At 41.9% G+C, this 23,766-nt stretch overlaps 2 protein-coding genes across 3 annotated transcripts in view; one reads left to right on the forward strand and one right to left on the reverse strand.

Moving 5' to 3' along the window:
* Window positions 1–2,417: 2,417 nt before the first annotated feature.
* On the reverse strand, window positions 2,418–17,816 carry NDUFA8 (NADH:ubiquinone oxidoreductase subunit A8). Its single transcript, XM_017503338.2, has 4 exons — window positions 17,630–17,816; window positions 10,779–10,942; window positions 6,987–7,152; window positions 2,418–2,738 (listed from the first exon to the last, which is right to left on the reverse strand). Exons 1-4 carry the CDS (start codon window positions 17,678–17,680, stop codon window positions 2,601–2,603), a joined length of 519 nt encoding a protein of 172 aa, XP_017358827.1. The 5' UTR covers window positions 17,681–17,816; the 3' UTR covers window positions 2,418–2,600.
* Window positions 17,817–17,906: 90 nt separating this feature from the next.
* The window catches only part of MORN5 (MORN repeat containing 5), a 39,021-nt gene continuing 33,161 nt past the window's right edge, over window positions 17,907–23,766 (forward strand). Inside the window, exon 1 of one of the 2 annotated variants that reach the window (XM_017503342.2) lies at window positions 17,907–18,022. In XM_017503342.2, the coding sequence (XP_017358831.1) occupies window positions 17,976–18,022 (47 nt within the window). In that variant the 5' untranslated portion in view covers window positions 17,907–17,975. The remainder of the gene's footprint in view (window positions 18,023–23,766) is intronic. The other variant, XM_017503341.2, reaches the window with a different exon arrangement.

Genomic DNA, 23,766 nt, shown 5'->3' on the forward strand with positions numbered 1-23,766 from the left:
TCAAGGAATTCAAAGCAAGGTGGGGAGGGGGGAAGGCAAGAACTGCTGTCCAACTTGGGCAAAAGTTACATCCTAGAATTGAATTTGAAACCATTAACAGTTCAAGATGTGTTGCTTTGATTCTACAGAGATGAATTCACATTTGGGGAGTGAACAGTGCTAGAAGCTGCAGCAGGTAAATTAGCCAGACATAGATCCTACGCAGAAAGACAGTATAGTTTATTCCCTCATTTCCCATGTGATCCATGGACCAGTGCCGTTAGCATCAAGAAATTTACTTTGAGAGCAGGGGCTTTGTAATCAGATGTATCTGGGTTTAAATCTCAGCATAGCCACTTACTACTTACTAGCAGGTAGCCTCTTGTACCTGCTTCCTCATGTCTAAAATCATGTGGTTCTACACCTTGGTTTCACATTAGAGTAGGCTGGGAGTGCTTTCAGAAATTCCATACCCAGGTCACACTATACACCAGTTACAACAGAATCTCTGGGGATGGCATCCAAACATTGGGATTTAAAGGCCTCCCAGGTGATTCCAATGGGCGATCAAGGCTGAGAACCACCATGGCTTTCAAGAACAGGAGCGTGGCCATTGGAACCAGACAATATTCACTTGTATCCTGTATATCCTGTATCTGCTACTCCTTATATATGAGGCAGGGACTTTTTTTTTTTTTTTTTTTTTTGAGATGAAGTTTCACTCTTGTTGCCCAGCCCAGAGTGCAGTGGTGCAAACTTGGCTCACCGCAACCTCAGCCTTCTGGGTTCAAGCGATTCTCCTGCCTCAGCCTCCCGAGTAGCTGGGATTAAGGACTTGCGCCACCACACCTGGCTAATTTTGTATATTTAGTAGAGACGGGGTTTCTCCATGTTGGTCAGGCTGGTCTCGAACTCCCAACCTCAGGTGATCTGCCCACCTCGGCCTCCCAGTGCACTGGGATTACAGGCATGAGCCACCACACTCAGCCTTGAGACTGAGGCTTCTTAACCTCTCGCTAAACTTTAACTTCCTTCATCTGTGAAATGAGTATGACTTACAGTACCTTGTTCAAAGGACTCTAGGCATTGAAGGAGCTGAAACATGTAAAGCACTTAGCACAGTGCACAGTGCTCAATGAATACTTATTATTTACATAAGGCACAGCTTCCTTTGCAGAAGGAACCTAGGAAGCAACGTGGGATGAAGTATCATATAAACACCAATCTGTAGTCATGCTCATACTTCACCCACCAGAGGTGACTTCCAATTACTTGGCCACCAAAAGATTAATGGGTTTTGCCTCAGCGATTGAAAAAAAAAATGCAAAAAACAATTTTCCATTAGAAATTCTGAGGCAAAAGTTGGCTGGCAAGTAACTTTTGCAAAACAGGTGGGAGTTCTGCTGGAAGCACCCAAAATGCTTCCAGCTGTGGGGGCAGCACCAGTGCAGAAGCAGGCATGACAGATCACACAATGCTTTTTATTTGAACTGTCCTAGCACTGCAGGCAACACACCCTGCACCTCATCTGTCTAGTACCTCATGGCAATCTCCCCACTTAGAAAATCTTGAATGAGCTCGAAGGGCCTTTACAAAGACTCTTGTCCAACTGCTTTGCTTTTTAGAGTGCTGCAAAGAGGCAGCCAAGGCCCAGGGAATTGAAAAGACTTTCGCAGTATATGCAATTTAAAGCCATAACCAGAAGGCATAAAATAACCCAGTCAGATGTAGAGCAAACAGCCTAGCAGTGAAAAAGGATTGAATGAAAGGGGTAAACAGACATAATAGTGCTTTGAACCAAAGAGCTTTATAAACACTTGTGGCTTTAACCTGCCCAGGAGGTAGATAAGCATGTGCCCTTTAGTTTGTCCTCAAATTCAACCTCTCACAAGAGGTTAAGGAACACACCCAAGGTTGGAATTGACACTCAGACCTCCAGACTTCCTGGCTTTGGAGCTGGAAGTTCAGCCTCCACCTCCCTTGTCTATCAGGAAAAACATCTGGGTTATAATGCTTGAGGATGGGATATCAAGGGGAAGTGGTGGAAGTTCGGTTCTTCAAGAAACTTTGAGCAACACTGCATAAGACCCTGCTAGGAACCCCTCCCATTCTCCGAGTCACGCCTCAAATAAGTTTCTGCACTTCTATCCTGGAGGCTCCCCTTGTATGACCTTTAGGGAAATCTTTTTGCCTAAGATGTTGCATGGAAGGAAAGAGAGCTGAGACTTCAAAATGTGTGAACACAGAAACACCCCGAGGAAAGCTGCCTTTCCTTCACACAGCCACTTCTCCCTGTTCTAACAGGGATTCCCAGCCACAGGAGTGCCTACTTAACTTAAAGCAAGGCAAGAGGAACAGGCAGGACCACAAGAAGAAAAAGCAAGGGAAGTCATCTTTAAAGGCCAAAAGGTCACATAAAACATAATAAAATACAACTGTTTCCTTTAAAAATTTTAATGGACAGGAAATGGTATAGAATAACTGCCAAGTCACATAAATTAACTTTTTTGTTAATGTTTGTGATCCCGGAAAGAACACACTATCAGTCGATGCAAACTGTTTGGGCGTTTTCATCAGTCGTTGTCTGGGCACATGACTGAGTGTGAGCCATGGACCCAACTTTACCTGGTCCAGAAAGCAAAGCGGCTGCCATATAAGGCAGGATTCAGCTTTCCATTGTACTCAGGCTTCGGCTCTGGTCTTGGTCTTGAGTGATAGGGATTCTCTGGTAAAGGCCGATCTGTTTTCACTTTGGTGACCTGGGAAGGGTGAAGAGGACAAAGGCAAAGTTGAAAGCTCGGGTGGAGGAATCTATAACCATCAATGCGCCTTCTGGTGTCTCCCCCATTGCTCCCACTGCCGCCAACTGCTCCCTGACTTAAATCCCCAGCAAATCACATTCAGACTTATTTAATCCTAACAGTAAAGCCTATTTTATATCATTCCATGTGGTAGAATTTAGGGATACAGAAGAAAACAACATATACACTGTCCTCAAGGGGATCACAGTCTAGTGAGGGAGAAAGCCAAGAATAACCACCAAGATTTCCCAATTACCCCATGCCTGACGGCAATGATGGACACAGGAACTGCCTGCTCTAGGAGCACGGACTGTGCACATCTAACCCATCCTGAAGGCTGGGGGTTTGGACTATTGTTGAGGAGGTAAGACTCAGCTTAAAGTCTGAACAGGAGCCAGTCAGAAAGACAAGGGGGGAAAAGACATTCCAGGTAAACTGTCACATGGAGATAGACAGATATGTCTTCAGAATCGCTGAAGCAAAGGCTGCATGAAGAATGGAGGGAGATGAAGCATTTCACCAAGCACTTATTGTTAGAAATGATGTTGAGCACATTATTCCATTCCATTTTCACACTCTTATGAGGTCATTCTGCAGGGGCTCACTGAGGCCACCCAGATAATAGTGGAAGAAAGAGTACACAAAGCCAGATATGCCTACTCCAAAGCCTGTGCTTAATACCACACTACAGTGGTAGACAGGCCAGATAAAAGGTATTAAATGATAAGCAAAGGTGTTTGCGTTTTAACCTGATGGTTAACAGGTGCCACTGAAGCAGGGTAGTAACTTAATTCCATCTCTGTTGGCTGCAAAGTGTAAAAGCTAGAGAGAGGCAAGACTCAAACTGGGAAGCTGAGCCAATAAGCCAGGAGAGTGGTGAAGTACTAAAATACAACAGGGAGAGATAATTTACACTCACAGTACCCCTGATGGCCATAGGAATCTCAACTGGAAAGCCAGCAGAAACTGCTGTCATTTTAAAGATAAAGAAATAGGCCCAGGGAAGAAGACATAAAGGCCACCATTGTCAGCAGTCTTCTGATTATTCCTCTACTGATCTGACCTGTTAAGTCACCTCATGTAAGATGACCAGATTAATCTTTCTACATGTATATATTCAGAAACCATTTGCTGGGAACAGAGCTTTCAGGTATAGAATCACACAATTATTATTATAACTACCTTATGAGGCATTATTATCTCTAGTTCACAGATGAAGACCAGGGAGGCTGGCATGCCTAAGATAAAGATACACAGTAATGTCAAAGCTAAAGCTGGAACCTAAGTCTTCAAGTCTACTAGTTTTGTTTGCTTGCTTTTGAAAGTTTTCGCATCTCCCTGTCATATTTAGAGATGGTTATTAATGATCCACTCATGGTTCTTTAGTATATGTGAGGCTCTTTTAAGGAATTAAAGACATTTATGAAATTGGCTGGGCACGGTGGCTCATGCCTGTAATCTCAACGCACTGGGAGACTGAGGCAGGCGGATCACTTGAGGTCAGAGTTCAAAACCAGCCCAGGCCACATGGTGAAACCCCATCTCTACTAAAAATACAAAAATTAGCCTGGCGTGGTGGCAGGCACCTGTAATCCCAGCTACTCAGGAGGCTGACGCAGGAGAATTGCTTGAACTTGGGAGGCAGAGGTTGCGGTGAGCAGAGTTTGTACCACTGTACTCCAGCCTAGGCAACAGAGCAAGACTCCACCTCAAAGAAAAAAAAGGAAAAAAAAAAAAAGATATTGATGAAATAAATCTAGAAAAATGTTTCTTAAACTTAGAGAACCCTTTTTGAGGAAAGAACAAAAAAGCAGCTTCCTCTTCTGTACCATCCCTTAAAAAAAAAAAAAAAAAAGAAGCAGACATATGTGATCAAACTAAGTACTGGGTAAATGACTTTGGCCAGCCGACTTATCCTTCAATTTCCTGTCTGCAAAAGGGGGCTATTAGTAGCTCACAGGGTGACTGAGACAAACCAGGATAACATGTGAAAACTACTTGATATATAGTAGTTGCTCCAAAGTTATTTTTAATATTATCAGGATGGTGAGCTTATGGGTGAGACAGAGCAATTCTGCCTAGGAAAGTCAGAAACTTCAAAAAAGGACATGACATTTGAGGTGAGAGTAGGTGAGTGAGCAGGAATTCACCAAGGGAAGGTACGAGAAAAGGGCAATCCAGGGGAACAGATTGCAGAAGTGAATGAAGCTAAAATATAGGCTTTATGCAGCTGATTATCATATTTCCAGAAAGAAACTGGATACTGAATCTAGGTATAACTAAAACCAATAATCCTCTTAAAGAAACACTTTAATTTTTTTTTTTTTTTTGAGATGAGGTTTTACTCTGTCGCCCAGGCTGGAGTGCAGTGGCACAATCTTGGCTCACTGCAACCTCCACCTCCCAGGCTCAAGCCATCCTCCCACCTCAGCCTCTCAGGTAGCTGGGACTATAGAAACACACCACACATCCAACTAATTTTTTGTATTTTTGGTAGAGACAGGGTTTTGCCATGTTGCCCAGGCTGGTCGAACTCCTGAGCTCAAATGATCCTCCTGCCTCAGCCTCCCAAAGTGTTAAAATTGCAGGTGTGAGCCATGGCACCTGGCCAAGAAATGCACTTTTGAAAGAGTTAGGATAATTTTTTTTAAATCTTACAGAGTTTTAAAAAATGTTAATACAAAGATTCAAGAATAAATATGCTTTCTAACTAGCATGACTTGTTATTTCTCCTTTTATAAGAGTCAGAAATGAGAAAAGGTAGTTTTGTTACATTTATAAATTCTACCACTTTCCAACCTAGAATTATCAACTATTTAAAATAATATGTTCAGTACATCAAAAGGTACCTGAAAATAATCATGCCAGATACAAATGAAAAAAAAATTGCTACGTTATCACTTACGACACCAAGCTTATAATCCAACTATTCACAGATGCTATACACAAAGAGAAGGCAACCAGATCAGGCACAGTGATCTGTAATCCCAGCACTTTGGGAGGCTAAGGTGGGAGGATCACTTGAGCCCAGGGGTTCAAGACCAGACTGGGTAACATAGCAAAATCTTGTCTCTACTAAAATACAAAAATTAATCACGCATCGTAGCCTGTACCAGTAGTCCCAGCTACTCAGGAGGCTGAGGTGGAAGAATCACCTGAGCCCAGGAAGTCAAGGCTGCAGAGAGCCGTGATCACACCACTGCATTCCAGCCTGGGAGACAGAGTGAGACCTGAGTTTCTCCTCCACGCCTTACTACCTGTGCTGCCCCAGAGGGAACTGAGGGAGCTGAGACTGAAGAAGCAGGGACAGGTCAGATCATAAAAGGCCTGTATGCCATGTTATAGAGAGGATGCTTTATCTCACCAGCAATTCAGAGTCCCTATACAGTTTTTAAAAACACAGTGACATAAGATTTATTTTCCACACAGATCACTCTCATTGTGGAGGTGTAACTTAATCCTCAATTCTTTAATTTCAGAGGATACACTGTCTTCTAAAGCCCACATTGATCCACTCTCCCCTTCCGGAAATTCATGTACCCCAGGTTAAGAACTCCTGTCCAAGAATAAGATAACAGCAGCAGGAATGAGAGGATTAAAAAAAAAATCCAGGAGATGCTAATCTATAGGAAGTGACAACTGCATGGAATCAGAAGAGTAGGGAATGAAGAATTCAGGTTTCTAGCTCTGATGTTTCAACAGATGGTGGTGTCACAACTAAGATAGGAAATACAGGAGAAAAAGAAACACTTTTAAAAACAATTGTAAAACTAAAAGTATGTCATTTTTAGAAAAATCTTAGGTATGTTCCTGAAAAGGCACATACCTAAGCCTGATCCTATTTAACCTATAGCTTAAGCCTGATCCTATTTCCCCAGTGAATTCCACAATAACCTCCACCATGTTTCCAACTGACAGTGTTTCACTAATACTTTATCTTCTTCTACTCTCTTCTGTTCTTTAATTAGCTAATTAACAAAAAACAAATCTGTACATGCTAGAAGGTCTAGTTAAAGAAATATTTCTATTTTTAAAAATTCCTTTCCAGATCATACATAATCACTGCCTAATTAATATGTTTGGTAAATCTGGTAAGTTCTTATATGTATGTGTATTCACAGGGACCCTTTTCTGACCACCTCCTGCCTTTATCCCACTTCTGAGTCAGAGAGTGAGACCTCCAGCAAGAGCCTTTTTACTTTTTACCTTTGACAGCTCTCCCAGGTCAGGCCGCACCCAGCCCAGTTTGTCCAGCACACACTCATCAAACTTTGCCTGCTGTTTGCGACAGTGACGAAATAACTGCTGGCCGGAATAATCAATGCAGGTCCAATATTCTGTAAAAGGCTCTGCACAGTGACGTTTTATCTGCCTGGAAAAGAGGGCTGGGTTAGGAGCAGCTCTTTACAAAACAATGAAAAACAGAAAAGTGAGAAAAAAATAGGTACAGATCTCAAATACAGAGCCTTGCTTTTTGAAAGGTATGAGAGTAAAAATTCTTACCTCACTTATAAGACAACTTCAAGATCCTCAAGGTGAGAACGAGTTAATAAACAAAAAAGATTTCTGAGGTAGAAAACCTAATTTCTTTATGTCGTAGGAAGAAAAGAGTATAGCATGATGCACACATCTTTCACTCAGAGAGGAACTTCTTACTTGGGGCCTATCTATTCTTCTCATTAGACCCAATTCCTCTAAGGTGTATCAGCTTAGCAAATTTAGAAGAGGAGACATAATTAGATAATGGATATGCTGATAGAAGTCAGAGGTGACTGACAATGGCAAAGGAAGAGGCAGAATTATAAAAAACAAATGCACAAACTAACAAGCAGAAGATCCTGGGACCATTCAGTATAAAGACAAATTGCACTCCACTCCTCAAAAGCTCTAGGTCCTCATTCTATTAACATATTGAACAAAGCCAGATATTAATCTCTGCTATCAAGAACAAGGTTATACTACATTTGGTGTTCTCTGTTAAGAAGCAGGGTAGCATATAATTCATTCTGTGGCCATCAAAAATGGCTAGAGAAAATGTAACTTCTGGGTATAAAGTTTCAGCTTTTTGCAAAATCCCCCCTTTCATTCAACCCTGGTAGCATGCACGTCCAGCAAGAATAAAATACCATCATTTTATGTAAAAGCCATACTTGAGGCAGTGGAAGAAATTCAGAACACCTCTTTCTCCCAGTGGAATAATAATGTTATTTTTTAAGTGCTTACCTGCCATACTCCAGAAATCTAGCTATACCCTCACATGAATCTTGTTTAATATGGATTAGGAAGGAAGAATCTCAGCGATGACCTAAGGAAGTATACAGTGAAAAGTCTGCTCTCCACTCCTGCCCAATAAGCCACTCAGTTGTCCTCCTGGAGGTCCATGAATGTCACCAGTTTCTTAGGTTTCCCTTCCAAGTGTTCTAAGCACAACCTGCACCCACCTAACTTCTATTCAAAAATCACTTTGGTAGAAAGCTACCATTTCCAAGGGGAATTTTATATTTCTCCAAAATGCTGCAGCAGCAGAAGGGCTACAAGCCACCTCTCTAGTAGCACGGATCCCTGTTCTGGACCCTTTTCCCCATAACTAATAATTATCTGCTAATGCCTACAATCAGTAACTTCAGCAGCGAGAAATTCCTCTATGGAAGCAGTTAGGCACCTTGAGAATTTGTGAAATCCAAACATTCGCCCCTTAAAATGTACTATATCTGGGCCATGGAAAAAATGCTTTGCCAAAGTTGTCTTAGAGAACACAAATTGTTTAGGCTGGATGTGGTGAGAGGCCAAGGTGGCCAGATCACTTGAGGCCAGGAGTTCCTGGCCAACATGGCGAAACCCCATCTCTACTAAAAAATACAAAAATTAGCCAGGTATGGTGGCACACACCTGTAATCCCAGCTACTCAGGTGGCTGTGGCACAAGAATCGCTTGAACCCGGGAGGCAGAGGTTGCAGTGAGCCAAGATCACACCACAGCACGACAGCCTGGGTGACAGAGTGAGACTCTGTCTCAAAAAAAAAAAAAAAAAATTGTTTAAATAAACACACATACAACCTCACTGGCAATCAAATCAATGCAAATGGAAACATCCAAAAATATTTGCACCTACCAAATATTTAAATACTATGCATACCGGAAGCCAGCACTGAGTACAGCATAAATTGATCCAACATTTAAAAACAAAAGCAATAAAGTTTAAGAGCCATAAATAATGTTCGAAGCCTTTTACAGAATAATCTCACTGTTAGGAAATTTATGCTGAGGAATTAACAGATGAAAAAGACCTATATGAAAAGGTAATCAATGCAGATTTATCCAAGATAATCAAAAACTGAAATCAATAATGATGTTCAATAACAGGAGTTGGTCAGGTATGTATGGTTAGTTTATCTACTGATGGAATATTATATAATCTTTAAAAATGATGATCATGGCCGGGTGTGGTGGCTCACGCCTGTAATCCCAGCACTTTCGGAGGCCAAGGAAAGTGGATCCTTTGAAGTCAGGAGTTTGAGAGCAGCCTGGCCAACATGGTGAAACCCCATCTCTACTAAAAATAAAAAATAATTAGCTAGGCATGGTGGCGCAGGCCTGTAGATCCAGCTATCCAGGAGGTTTTAGACGCAATAACTGCTTTAACACAGGAGGCAGAGGTTGAAGTGAGCCTAGATCAAAAAAAAAAAACAAAAAAAAAAAAAAGAAAAAAATAATGATCATGAAGACTATATAGCAACTTCAAAGAATGTTTCCAATCGTGTCAAGTGAAAAATGAATTTCTCCATGTATACATACTACCAGTATAACCACAAAAATATCTTTGCATAGCGAAAAAGACAGCAGAAGCAAGCAAGAAGGAAGGCAGCTACTGTGCTAAGGTATCTAATTTTTTTCTCTAATGTAATTGTAGTGGACATCAGTGTCTTTTGCCTAGCCAGTAGTCATTCCCCATTCTTCTGTAATATCCTTCTAATTTTCCTTTGGGAACAACCCCTCCCTGTCTCTCAGCAATGTGGTTTCGATGAAGCTAAGTCTACTTCCCACTTCAGGCCTGACCAATCAGAGCTTTTTATCCCCTGAAGCACAAATGGTGCAATGATATGTACACAAAGTAAGCCAGCCAGGACAATTAGATTCAGTCCAGGAGCTTCTGCTCACTTCTGGATAAAGGGCACCCTTTGTCTAGGTTTACTAAGCAAGTATTAACAGAATAGCAACTCAGAAGTGACTGGTGGCCATTTTTGCAACAGCAAGGTAAGAGTCTTTCTGAAATGAGGTCAACAGAGAAAACCAGAACCAAGAGATTGTGAGAAGAGGAGAGGCAAAAAGATATCAAGTAGTTGTGAAATTATTTAAGCCCTTGAATCCAGTCCTGCCTGATGCCAGGCCTATTTCTGGACTTTGGAGTTGTAAGAGCCAATTCCCTTTGAATTGACTTTCTCTCCTTTTAAATACAGTGCTGACTAATATGCTTGTTAAAAGATTTTTTCTACAACTATACAATTTAATTTTTTTTACTCAAATTTTTTTCACTCAAGCACAGTGGCCTGCCTAAAACCTAACTCTGATTACAGTTCTCTTTCCATCATACCTGTGTTCTGTAGTAATGACAACAATCTAGCTAACGCCTCCTTAAAAAGGACTGTACTAAGTTGTTTTTATGTGCCTTTTCAAATTTTTCACAGCAAAAATACTTTCTCCTTGCTGTAGCCAAAACGGCCACCAGTCACTTCAAGCTGCTAATCTACGTGCTTACCAAACCTAGATAGGTATTATTTTACCCTCTGGAAACTGAGACTCATGGAAATTAAAGAACTTGCCAGATAATAAAAACAAACCCAAAAATAACTATCATCTTTTGAGTGTTTTACCTTGGTCTATCTGATTTCAAAGTCTAAGCACTTCCTACTAAAATCCACATTATTAGCTGGCTGTTCACTTATTCATTTAAATCTTTATGTTTCAACCAAGTAGGCACTTATACCAAAAGATTTTTACCTAAAGAAGTCCAAAGCACACTTGTTGACCAGCTTGCCTTCCTCCAAACACCGCCTCGGGTCTTTCTCTTCCCAGCGGCAGAGCATGAACTCCTTGTTGGGCTTATCACACTGAGCTCCATAGTGATGGGCTGCAGCTTTAAGCACAGCAGAACTGACTTTCACCTGGAAAACGAAGATGGCACAAAGACCACAGACTGTGAACCAGAATACCACTTTCTCAACTTCACATCATGCAGGTCAGAATACAGAACAAAAGAGTAGCACTGTTCTGATGTTACTAAGAAGATTAAACACTGTCATAATAATAAATTTTTTTTTTTGAGACAGGGTTTCCCTCCCACTGCCCAGGCTGGAGTGCAGTGGTATGATCTCAGCTCACTGCAACTTCCGCCTCCCAGACTCAAAGGATTCTGCTGCCTCAGCCTCCCAAGTAGCTGGGATTACAGACATGAACCACGTCACCCAGCGATTCTTTACAGTCTGTGGTGATTTAGAGATCATAAAGCTCCTTCATATATATTATTTTCTTCACTTTTACAATAATCTCATGAAGTTGATATTACTATCCCCATTTTTAGAGCAGAAGAAATGGTAGCCCTAATAGAATCTTTAGATATTTATGGTAGAGAGAAAGGGTGTGTGGAGAAGGACAGAGGCTTCTAGGATGCAGGGAAAGGAACCAACTCTGGAATGCTTCACTGAGTTTCTGCTCCTGGAATAAAATTAATAGATATATAACGCTGTGCAAGATGGCTCACAGATGTAACCCCAGCACTTTGGGAGGCCGAAGCAGGCAGATCACTTGAGGTCAGGAGCTCAAGACCAGCCTGGCCAACATGGTGAAACCCCGTCTCTAGTAAAGACACAAAAAAATTAGCTGGAAGTGGTGGTGTGCACCTGTAATCCCAGCTATTCGGGAGGTTGAGACATGAGAATTGCTTGAACCCAGCAGGCAGAAGTTGCAGTAAGCCAAGATCATGCCACTGAACTCCAGTCTGGGTGACAGAGCAAGACTCTGTCTCAAAAAACAAAAAAAAATTAAATTAATGGATAAATAAAACTCCCAGAGGACTACAGAGTGACAGAAGATGAGGCTGGAAGGGATCACAAAGAGCATCTCGTCCATCTAGTAATAGTCCATCTAGTAATAACTAATAATAAAGTATTAAAATCTGCAAATTAAAAAAAAAATCAGAGCATATCCAAGGTTGCCATCCCTTTGTGTCCAGCAGTTTCCCTCAATAGCATTTTAGTGATATTTTCTTGAGAAGATACACAGTGTAGATACAGCCAGCTCAGAGAGAACTACAAACAGTCCAGGGCTTACTAACAGCTGCTGCAGTTAGTAGGGTCCTGCTGGTCTCTTTTCTGTACTACCTTTTCTTATACCAATAAATACTACGATGTTTTAATTACTGTCACTGAAGAGAATATTTTGTTATCTGGGAGAACCATCCTCCTCATTCTTCCTTTTCAAAACTTTTTTGGCTATTCTTTCAGATGAACACCTTCCCCCAATAATTTGCATTCGAATTGTATTAAATTTAGTTATATATTAAATTAGGGAACAATGGGCACTTTCATAATACTGGGTGTCTGCTCAAATTTCACATCCTCAGAGAGCTTTTCTCTAATCTTCTTATATCAGCTAGCATCAGTGGTCACTCACATGGTCTGGTCTTAGCACTCACGTGCTAAGTCTGATCAATTCTAGATATACTTGTTCTTTCCTCTCTGCAAGCACAGTTCCTGTAAGCACCAATTACACTGGTCATTAACATGTTTCTCAATAATTTTAAGAGTTACTGAGTGGTCTGTGTGTGACCACTAGAATATAACCTCCAAGATGGTAGGGGTTTTGTTTTCAACAGAGATCCACTACTGTAAACATGTCAATTCTCTCTAAATTAAGCTATGGTAATTAAATATAGTGTTTACTATGGTGCACACCAAGCACCCAAAATAGTGGCCAGCACAAGTAGCTGTTGAACACCCACTCTTAGCTAGAAAATAGGGATATGGTAATTAGAAAACAGACATGAATATATGAATCACATCTTCTCATCCACAACACAGTATTTCTCTCCATTATTCATATTCAGGTCATTCTTGTCCTTTGGTTAAAATTACAGTTTCCTTCATTAAAGGGACCTTGAACATTTCTTGTTCATTCCTCAGTATTTTAGCACTTTTGATACTATCTAAATAGGACAGTTTTTCTATTAGGTTTTCAAACTGTTTACTGTTTGCCTGTACATTCTCTCCAGCCATCTTACTGAACTCCTGTTAGTTCTGATACAAAACTCAAGAGGATTAACAGAAAATATTCCATTTACAAATAAAAACTCTTTCCTTTCTGATGCTTTAATTTTTTTCTTCTTATTCTCATTTCCTATTTTATTGCTTTGACCAAACCCTTCAGGACAATACAGATGAAGAGCAATGACAGCAGACAACCTTGCCTTTTTCTAAAATTTAAAGCACAGTTTGGTATAATATTTGCTGTTGGTATCTGGGATAGAGTTGTTTGGATATTCCTTGTTAAGAAAGCTTCTTTCTAATTCTAATTAGTTTTGCTTTGCTGTTGTTTTCTATACCAGAAAAGACTAAAATTTTTAGGCTTCATTTTCATTAATTTATAAATGTAACATAGAGCATTAACAGATTTTGTAAAACTGATCCACTGTATTTCTAGAATAAAATCTAGTCTGTCACAGTGTATTATGCTTTAATACACTTCTGAATTTGATTTGTAAAATTAAAAATTTTTGTGTGACAACAGTCTGTAATTTTATTTTTTATGTACTTTATACAGCTAAGTTATTAATAAAAGGCAAGGAAAGGTGACAGGAATTTCATCTACACACTATAGAAAGAAGAATAAAGCTATGACTATGTCTATTAATAGTGCAACTGTTATAATTATCAAAGCAAAGATAAAATTTTGAGATAAGTGAAATCTGCCATGATGACTCTAATAAATTTATGTTTAAAATCTATAACGTTTTCGCATTGAAGTTTTTGAAAATAATGTATTAAGGTAAACTGAGTGGCACACATTTGCTTTATTACCTATAAGCAGCTAGGAGCATAAAAACTAACACTCAAACTTTTTAAAAAGCTTATTTTAATAATTAAGTTAGTTATATTTACTTGTCATAGGTCTTAAAATAGCTTTAAGTGGCTGATTCAATTATTCAAATGCCCAAAGCTTGAGGCCAAAAAAAGCCTGCTGCATTATTTATCTCCTTACAAATGTGGAAGTCTTACCAAAATGAAGATAAACTCACGTCATTGAGCATATAAAACACCATCCCTGTCACAGGAAAACAAAGGAAGACACTCAATCTGTTTTGTAATTGATGAGAAAAAGGAAGGGATGTGCTAGAGGCAACACAGCAAGTCAGTGGCAACCCCAGAACTGGAACACAGAGACCGTGACCTCCAATCAGGCTTCCTCCCATTATATCACCATCACTGAGGTGGATGAACCTGAGATGTCACCATATCCCCTCACCTGCTTCTTCACTAAGACTGATGAATTCCAACAGAAACAACTCCTTTTACAGCTGTTTACCGTGAATACCCTCTCAAATTCATTCAGCTCTCTTTGTCTCACAGAACACAGAATTTCAACCTCTTTTCTCATTTATTCTCACAACAGCCTCACTACACAGCAGGGTTACACAGTCTGCAGGTGTGGAAAGTGAGACGAAGTCACCATCTGGAGCCAATCAACCTTCTAGTCCTGTCCTTGCCTCCTTAAACATGCAGAATTGTCATGCTGCAAATCTGACATTGATTCTTCAACCTTCCCTGCCTCCAATATCTAATCCATTGCTAAGTCTGATCAATTCTAGATATTCTTTCCTCTCTGTAAGCACAATCTCTGTAAGCACCAATTACACTGGGATCATTAACAGCTTTCTAATAATCTTAAGAGCTACTGCGAACAGTCTCCCTGCTTTTCTTTTCCTTTCTTCAAACCATTTTTCACAAAGCTGCTAGAGTGATCTTCCTAAATGATAATTCTTACTTTACTCTGCTATTAAATTAGCAACTAAACTCTCATTCAGCCTTAACAGCAGAATAAAGCCTGAACTTCTTAACGTGTATTGACAGGCTTCTGGACCCAAACTATCTTTCCAGCCTTCTCAGCCACAACACTTCAAAAAGGGACTATTTACTGTTCTTTCAAAACACTGAACTCTTTGCTGGGCACAGTGGCTCATTCCTGTAATATCAGCACTTTGGGAGGCCAAGGCGGGTGGATCACAAGGTCAGGAGTTCAAGACCAGCCTGGCCAACATGGTGAAGCCCCATCTCTTCTAAAAATACAAAAATTAGCTGGGCATGGTGACGCATGCCTGTAATCCCAGCTACTCAGGAGGCTGAGGCAGGAGAATTGCTTGAACCGAGACCAGGGAGGCAGAGGGTGCAGTGAGCCAAGATCGCACCACTGCACTCCAGCGTGGGCTACAGAGTAAGACTCTGTCACTTTAAAAACAAAAAAACACTGAACTCCTTTTCGGCTCCCTGAATTTTCCCATCTCCTTACTTCTGCTCAGACCCTTCCTAACTTACAAGGATCTTCTCTCCATCTCTGCCCTTAAATGCCATTTAGCCATGCCTCACATTATGCCCCAAAAGTGCTTTCTCTAATCCCTTTATAGCTTCAAATAATTTTAGAGCTCGGATCACCTCATCTTACAAATAACCACGTCTGTCTCCAAATGCTAAAATCAAGTAATCAAGGTGACTGGCAGGTAGGCCTAGAATTTAGATCCAACTTCAAATCTTCTCTTCTTTGTTTTTTTTGTGTCTCTCTCTCTCTCTCTCTCTCTCTCTCTCTCTCTGTGTGTGTGTGTGTGTGTGATGGAGTTTTGCTCTTGTTGCCCACACTGGAGTGCAATGGCGTGATTTCAGTTCACCACAACCTCCACCTCTCAGGTTCAAGCAATTCTCCTGCCTCAGCCTCCCAAGTAGCTGGGATTACAGGCATGGGCCACCATACCCGATTAATTTTGTATTTTTAGTAGAGATGGGGTTTGACCATGTTGGCCAGGCTGGTCTCGAACTCCTGACCTCATGATCTGCCCGCTTCAGCCTCCCAAGGTGCTGGGATTACAGGCGTGAGCCACCACAGCATGTCCAAATCTTCTTTTCTTAAACCACATCTGCCTCCTTTCACAGTATTTAATCACATCTGTCTTGTATAGTTATTTAATTATCTGTATGTTCATTCAATTGTGTGAACCCTAAAGGCAAATTTATTCCAGATGTATCAGTTGTATGAAGTAGAACCTCAGATGTTTGTTGAACCAAATAAAAACTGCAACAAAAAATACAGCAACTCAAGATTAACCCAGCTACATGGGGTAGGGGGTGGAGGGGGATGACAAAAGACTGGTGGCCACATGGCAGTTCCCCTCTGCCACCTCAGAGTAAATGTCACTTTAATATAATAAAGTCCCTGAACATAGCTAATAATTTCTTCCTCTGAGGAAAACAGCAGTTGCCACTCTCACAGGCATCTAAGACAAAACGAAGCATGGCAGGTAAAACACTTACTGTAGAGCCTGGTATAGCGTTTCTAGCACATCATATCTAGTCTTGGCCTTCTTCTCTTTAATATAGCCTGTTCTACTATCCAGCCCTGCCATGACACTCCCCTGCCTTAAAACCTTCCATCTCTTCCTACCACCTCCCTTACTGGATAAAGTCCAAACTGTTTGGTCTGACCTTGTGGAAGCTACTTCCAAGTCCTATCTCAGCCCAAGTTGCTTCTCCAGGCTCAGCACCTGCTGCTTCTCACCACCACTCGCGTCACATCAAACTGTACTTGGCTCCCTAAACACACCAGTTCTGTTAGGCCTTCCCATTCTTTTGAGCTTTCACCCATAATATACTGGAAAAGCATTGGTTTTAAAATCAGACCTGGGTTCACTTCCAGCTCTACTACTTACGTGCTCCGTGGCCCTGGGCAAATCATTTCTACTCTCGGGGCCTAATTCTTTATTTATAATATGTTAAGATCAATTGTGTATATCCTACCTTATAGTGTTGCTGAGAGGATTCAATGAATTAATGCATAGAAAGAAATTAGCAGCATGCCTGGAATCTAGAAAGGGCTTGATCTGTCAGCTATAATTAGTAGGGTGTGTTTCTACTTCACTTCTCACAGCACTAACTACACTGTACTGTGATTGCCCCTTTATGTGTCTGTCTCCCTGCTAGATTGTAAACTCCAGGAAAGCAGGAAGTATATCTCTTCCAGCATTATGGGCACATGTTAATTACTCAAATGATATCTCTTGAATAAACGAATGCTTTAAATGAATCCTGTTACCAAACACCTTCCCATGGCTGTGAGTAGATGCACGCTCGGATACCATCTCATTTTCCCGCGGCCTCCTCGCCCCACTATGCACTCTGGACCGGTGACACCACTTTAAGGTAGGTGAAGGTCTCCCTCGACTGTGAGCACCTAGGGCTGTATACTCACTTCGCATGCAAGTTTAAGGATTAAGCCACATAAGCTAAGTAAAATGACTCTGGTTGGTGCTTAATAAAAAGTATCACTATTATTCACGGAAGGGGAAGCAGGTCGCTGTGGAGGGCGAAAGGGGGAGAATCCTAGGGCCACTGCAGGATGTGACAGGGTGAGGTGGAGAGGAGACGCAACTCCCAAAGCTGCGGAGGGGACCTCCGGGGGTCGACCTGTATATGTGCTGGGGACTGCGGAGGAGGGCCCGGGGCCCAGGGTCCGCTGAGCACAAGCGGGGCTGGGCCCAGGCCCGAGAAGCCGCAACCCCATGTCTCCCTTGCCTGTCCTCCGGACAGCCTCACCTCTTCCACTTTCAGCTCCTCTAGAGTGGGCAGCTCCACTATCCCCGGCATGACTGCTGCAGCCCTGACCCCGACGACGAGCCCTCAGCCGAGTCGCCCCCGTCTCCTTGAACTCCCCTTTCGACCGCCGAGCGCCACACGGCACCTGCGCATGCGCAGCCGGCAACACGCAGGCGCACTGCTCTACCCTACTGCGAACGAGGGAGCTTGCGCAATACCAAGAAGCTTGCCGTCTCCGTGGGGGCGGGGCTTCGATTCGGCTCCGCCCACCCCTCCTAGTTGTCATAGTGATGCCATATCCACTGAGACTCCGGATCCTAACAGCTGGAAGCTAAAAACAGCCGCCATGGAGTACACAGGGAGCAAATACATCGGGGAATATGTAGATGGGAGGTAAGGGCCTCATTTGATTCACTCACTAGACCTTGAATAGCTGTGGCTTCTTCGAAACACCTTGTACCAGGCACTTTCGCAAACTTGCCCGGGTAATTTTCTCAGGGACCATATCTAATAAACAGCAAAGCTGAGATGCATTCATTCCGTATATACTCTGTGTATGTGTATGCTCTCTGCCAGTTTTAGATATAGGAAAAAGAATATTTAAAATGTCAAGATCCTTGCTCTTATGGAGTTCATAATCCAGTTGGAGATGTATTGCCAATAAACAAATAAGTGATAAAATAATTACAGATAGTGGTAAAGGCTATGAAAACAAACACAAAGATTGGGGAAGAGAGACTGTGGCTAATCATGGTTGCCTCCCTCCAGGAGTTCACAGTTCACAGTCTAGGGATTATTATAGAGGATTATATACAAAAATCACTGTAGTGGACTAGTAGTAAAAACAATTCAACAGGTTTATTTATTTATTTATTGTTTTTGTTTTGTTTTGAAACAAGATCTCACTCTGTTGCCTTGGCTGGAGTGCAGTGGCCTGTTCACTGCTTACAGCAGCCTTGACTCCCTAGGCTCAAACATTCTTCCCACCTCAGCCTCCCAAGTAGCTAGGACTTCAGGTGTGCACCACTACCTCCAGCTAATTTTTAAATGCCTTTTGTAGAGACCAGGTCTTGCTGTGTTGTCCAAGCTGGTCTCGTACTCCTGGTCTCAAGTGATCCTCTTGCATGAGCCACCATGCTCAGCAATTCAATAATGTTGGGTGGTTACTCAGTACCAGGTCCTGGAATTGACTCTGGGCTCAATCCCTGAAATCCTCAGAAAGTTCATCCAAACGTGGTGGGGCAAGTAGACATAAGAGATAATTGCAATTCATTGTGGTAAGAGCTGTGGTAGAGAGAAGCAGAGGAACACAGAGGTGGCCACTCTTTCTTGCCAACCACCCTGGATGAAGAAAGCGGAATCTCTGTTTTTATAGTTGAGGAAACTAAGGCTGGACAACATGAAGTGGTTTGCCAGTCTAGTGCTAGTTGTCAGGACTGTAAAGCACTCCCACCTGAGCCCTGTATTCACAAGTTGGTGGACTTCAGGGGCATTTTGAGTTCATAGGAAAAAGGGATCTGTGGTCTGGGCAGGGATAGGGGATAGATTCCTAGAAGAAGGTGGTAGGGATGCTATGAGATGCTATCTCTAATCCTTATATCAGTCTTGCAAGGAATATGTTATTATCTTTCTGGGTAAGAAAGGTGACCTTTACAGGGCTTGAGACACTTGTCCTAATTAGCAGGTAAGTGGCAGAGGTGCTTGCTGTGTGCCCCATCTCACTATTCAGTGAGATCGTTCAGGCTGACCTTGCAAATGAAGGAACAGAAGTTAAGAGAAGCAAAATGACTTGCCCGCCATTATGGATACACAGCTAGGAGGTAATGGAGTCAGGATTTGAACCCAATCCTCTGTCCAAACCACGTTCTTACTTTTCACAAGGCTCTGCTACAGTGAAGGTGGTAAAATTTTAGCAGATAGATATGGGGTATTGGACATTTTAATACAAAAAGTTGAGAAACTACATTAATTTTCAATGGGCTGTGTATGTGTGAGAGAGAAGCACACAGACGAGGTAAGAGGGAAGACATTCAACCATTTGCCTTTGGCCTTGTGTATTTTTCATTGGGTTTGTATATCATATTAGCCATGTCCATGCTTCTGTCCCTAGGAATTTGGGTTTTGCTTGGGGTTGTTTGGTACCTCTGTAACCATAATAGGGATTCCCAGACCTGAACAGAACTTCCCAACTTCCCGTAACTAGCAAGAAGTCAGCAGTTTTTCACTTGTTATACTTATTTTCATAAGTTGGACATGTGTTCGATGTTGATTTTGTTCTTTTTAACAACAGTTAACTAGAGTTCTATTTGGGGCATCTCAAATTTCAGCATGTAAGAAAGAGAGACAACATAGTAGAGGAAAAAAGTCTTCAGCATGAGACAGGTCTGGGCTCAACTCTGCCACTTGCTTCTTGTTTAATTAACCATCCACACCTCAGTTTCCTCATCTGAAAAATGGGAAGGCAATGATGAATGTTCAGCAGCGGTGTTCCGAGGAATACGTCATGATCATATATAGATGTTATTTATATATGGTAGACAGTAGATTTTTTTTTAATTTGGGGAGGGGATATTTTCCTTTTGGAGCTTAAATGAATAGAATAACTTCTCTATACAGTAGGAAGTTGATATCTAACATTTGATTTAAAAAGCCTATATAAACTCCCCACAGCTGATGGGAATGTCAAAAAGGTACAACTGCTTTGGAAAAGTTTGGCAGTTTCTTAAAAAGTTAAACCACCATTCTACTCATAGGTATTTACCCCAGAAATGAAAGTGTTTATCTATACACAGACACGTATACAAGTATTCATAGCAACCTTTATAATAATCAAAACTAGAAACAAACTGAAATGTCATCAATAGGGGAATGAAGAAACTAATTGTGGTATATCCATTCATTGGAATACTATTCAGCAGTAAAAAGGAGTGAACTATCAGTACACAGAACAACATGAATGAATCTCAAAAAAATTATGCTAAGTGAAAGAAGCCAGACAAAGAAAGAGTAGATACTGTATGATTCCATTTATGTCAAATTCTAGAAAATGCAAATCTATGGTGACAGAAAGCACGTCAGTGGTTGCCTAGAGATGAGGATTGTGGGCAGGGGCAAGGAGGAAGTGTCACAGAAGGGCATGCAGAAACTTTTAGGGGAATAGATATGTTGTCTTGACTGTGATGATGGTTTCCCAGGTGGATGATAAAATATATCAAACTGTATATTTTAAACATATGGCTTATTGTATGCCAATTACACTTCAATAAATCTGCTTTAAAAAAAAAACTTGAAAGAGACATGATTTCCCCGTACCATGTGTGAATATTTAAAAAATTAAAAGTTAATGTAGGATCCGTCTGACCTCAATATCACAGTTTCTTTGGAGTAGTCACACAATTGAGTTCTAGATAACTCCATTGCAAAGCACCACAAGGTAAGTGCCAGAAAAGACCTACAGACACAGGGGAGGAAGGAATGCCACTAGCACTTGTGTAGCAACTACTGTGCTCTAAGTGGCTTTGCCTGCATCTTCTCTTCACAGGGACTCTTTAAGATAGATATCATCATCTTGTTTTACAGATGGGAAAAACTAAGGCTCAGGGGAATTATATAACTTGCCCAAAGTCACTTAGTTAGCATTTGGCAAAGCAGATATTAAAACCCAGGTCTGTCAGACTCCAAAGCCCATGTGCTTCCTACAGTAGAGCCCTGCTGCTGGGCCTCTTCAGAGGACACATACAGATGGAGCCATCCTTAAAGGCTTCATGGAAGAGATAACATTTGAAATGGGCCTTGAAGGTTGGGTAGGATTTAGGTGATTGGAGATGCAAGGTGAAGAATGTTTCTAAGCAGAGGGCATGTATAAACTAGAGCGGGCAGTCCAGTTTGTGAGGAGAGCGGGTTGTGCCAGGAGGAGCCATGTGAGGGGAATTTGGACAGGCAGTCTGTACTCTGGCAAAAAAATGTCAATACCATGCACAATTCTGGAGGTGGAAGAACCACTGATAGACGCTTGGTAGAGCCAAGCATCAGGAAATAAAACTTATTTCATCTGTGTATCTCTCCTCATGGTGCATATATGTGGTAGGGACTCAGTAAATGTTGGCTGAATGAATGATAAGTTGTTTTTGTTTTTTGAGACAGGGTCTCACTCTGCCATCCCGGCTGGAGTGCACTGGTGCAGTCTTGGCTCACTGCAACGTCTACCACCTCTGTTCCCCCCACTTCCTCCCCACAGACTCAAGCGATCCTACCACCTCAGCCTCCCAAGTAGCTGGGACCACAGACATGCACGACCATGCCCAGCTAATCTGATAGGTATTTGAGATCTGGTAATCATATCCTTATTATGGATTGAAGTCTTCATTATAAAGTGGCTTTTTTCTTCTTTTTAACTTACTTTGAATTTACAAGGCAGGCTTTTCACCTTGAATGAATTTTTTTAAATGGAAGAGAAGGAAGGAAAAAAAGGAAGGGAAGGAGAGAGAGAGGAAAGGATAAAAAGAAGGAGGGAGGAGAAGGTGAGAGGGAGGGAGAGAGAGGAGGGAGGCAGGATAAGTATAGATGGGGAGATCAAATCAGAGTTCATTGCAGTTGTCCCAATAAGAGGCAGCAGAACCCTGGGCCAAGGCAGAGGCAGTGGAGCTACAAGAAAGAAAAATGCAGGAGAAATTTGGGGATTTTACTGCTAGGAGTTGGCAGCTGATTGGCTCCAGTCCTGTCCAGAGATGATTTACAGCCCCAGCCCAGGGCCCAGCTCCTGGCCTTGAACCAGAGGATTCTGATACCATTCATGGAAGTAGAGAGCTCTAAGGAGGTGCTGCTTAGGGGAGGAGGGGATGAGTTCTGTATTAGGCGAGTTGGAGATGTCTGTGAGAGGTCTGAATAGTGATGTCCAGTTCGAAGTAAGAAAAAGGGTTGAGTCTGACTTCAGAGAAGGGTGTGGAACTTTAATATGGAGGCAGTGCTTAGAAATGATAGATGTGAGCTCGAGCAAAAAGTAGCGGAGGGAAGAAGAGGAGTTCTCCCTTCCCCCCATGTCTGACACTAGAGCAAAAGCGAAATCGTTTTCAAGTTCTTGCTCTATGCCAGGCATTCCGCTATGGTTTCACATCCATCATCTCACTGAGCTATCTCAACAAATTTGTCGTCCATTCTGTTCACTCACTGGTCTTTCTATTTCCTTCATTCTTTACTCAGGAGACATTTATGAAGCACCTGCTTAGTGGTTCTAGGAGCTGAGGATACCAAGTAAAGAAGTTTTAATTCAATGCAGGAGCTAAGATATCTAATTACGATACAAAGTAGAAAGTGTTTAGCATCCCAACAGAGGTACTAGCAAAAGCCTAAAGAAGATCAGAGTTAGGAGAGGCCTTCAGCTTGTGGGAGGAATGGACAAGGAATGAATGAAAACATATTTATTAAGCACTCACTATATGTCAGGCCCTTTGCTGGGAAAATCATTATACGTTATCTGGATTAATGCCAGCCATTTCACCCATAAAGAAACTGGCCAGCCCAGTGCGGTGGCTCACACCTGTAATCCCAACACTTTGGGAGGCTGAGGCAGGATCACTTGAGCTCAAGAGTTTGAGATCAGCCTGGGCAACGCAGAGAAACCCTGTCTCTACCAAAAAAAAAAAAAAATCTTTAAACCAGCTGGGTGTGATGGGGTACCCTGTGGTCCCAGCTACTTGGGATGCTGAGGGGGGAGGATCACTTGAGTTCAGGTGATTAAAGCTGCATTGAGCCATGATCGCACCACTGCACTCCAGCCTGGGAGACAGAGTGAGACCCTGTCTTGAAAAAAACAAAACACAAAACAAAGAAACTAATCAACTTATCAAGCTGGTGTCCCCGCCTTGTTCTCCTGTATGGACCTGTCTTCCTCCTGCACAGCACTTACCACATATTGTATAATTGCTTAGTTGTGTCCCCACTAGACTGTGAGTCCCCCAAAGACAGGGACTGCATCTACCTTGATCGCCGTTGAATCTATATTGTATTCAGCAGGTTGGACCATCAGCATAGTCCCTGACAAAATGTAGGTGCTCTGTAAATATTTGTTAGGAAGGAAAGAAGGGAAGGAAGGAAAGAAGGAAGAGAAGGAAGGGAGGGAGGCACAAGCAAAGAGGTTT

This window comes from Cebus imitator, unplaced genomic scaffold (genome assembly GCF_001604975.1).
Source record: "Cebus imitator isolate Cc_AM_T3 unplaced genomic scaffold, Cebus_imitator-1.0 Scaffold309, whole genome shotgun sequence".
Taxonomy (NCBI): Eukaryota; Metazoa; Chordata; class Mammalia; order Primates; family Cebidae; genus Cebus; species Cebus imitator.

What these genes read in the sequence shown, in the direction of transcription:
- NDUFA8 (XM_017503338.2), bottom strand. Translation starts at nt 17,680, where the DNA reads ATGCCGGGGATAGTGGAGCTGCCCACTCTAGAGGAGCTGAAAGTGGAA. An exon ending in AGGAGCTGAAAGTGGAAGAG is followed by an intron (nt 10,943 to 17,629) that starts GTGAGGCTGTCC and finishes TTCGTTTTCCAG; the next exon opens with GTGAAAGTCAGTTCTGCTGT. An exon ending in TGTGCTTTGGACTTCTTTAG is followed by an intron (nt 7,153 to 10,778) that starts GTAAAAATCTTT and finishes CCTCTTTTCCAG; the next exon opens with GCAGATAAAACGTCACTGTG.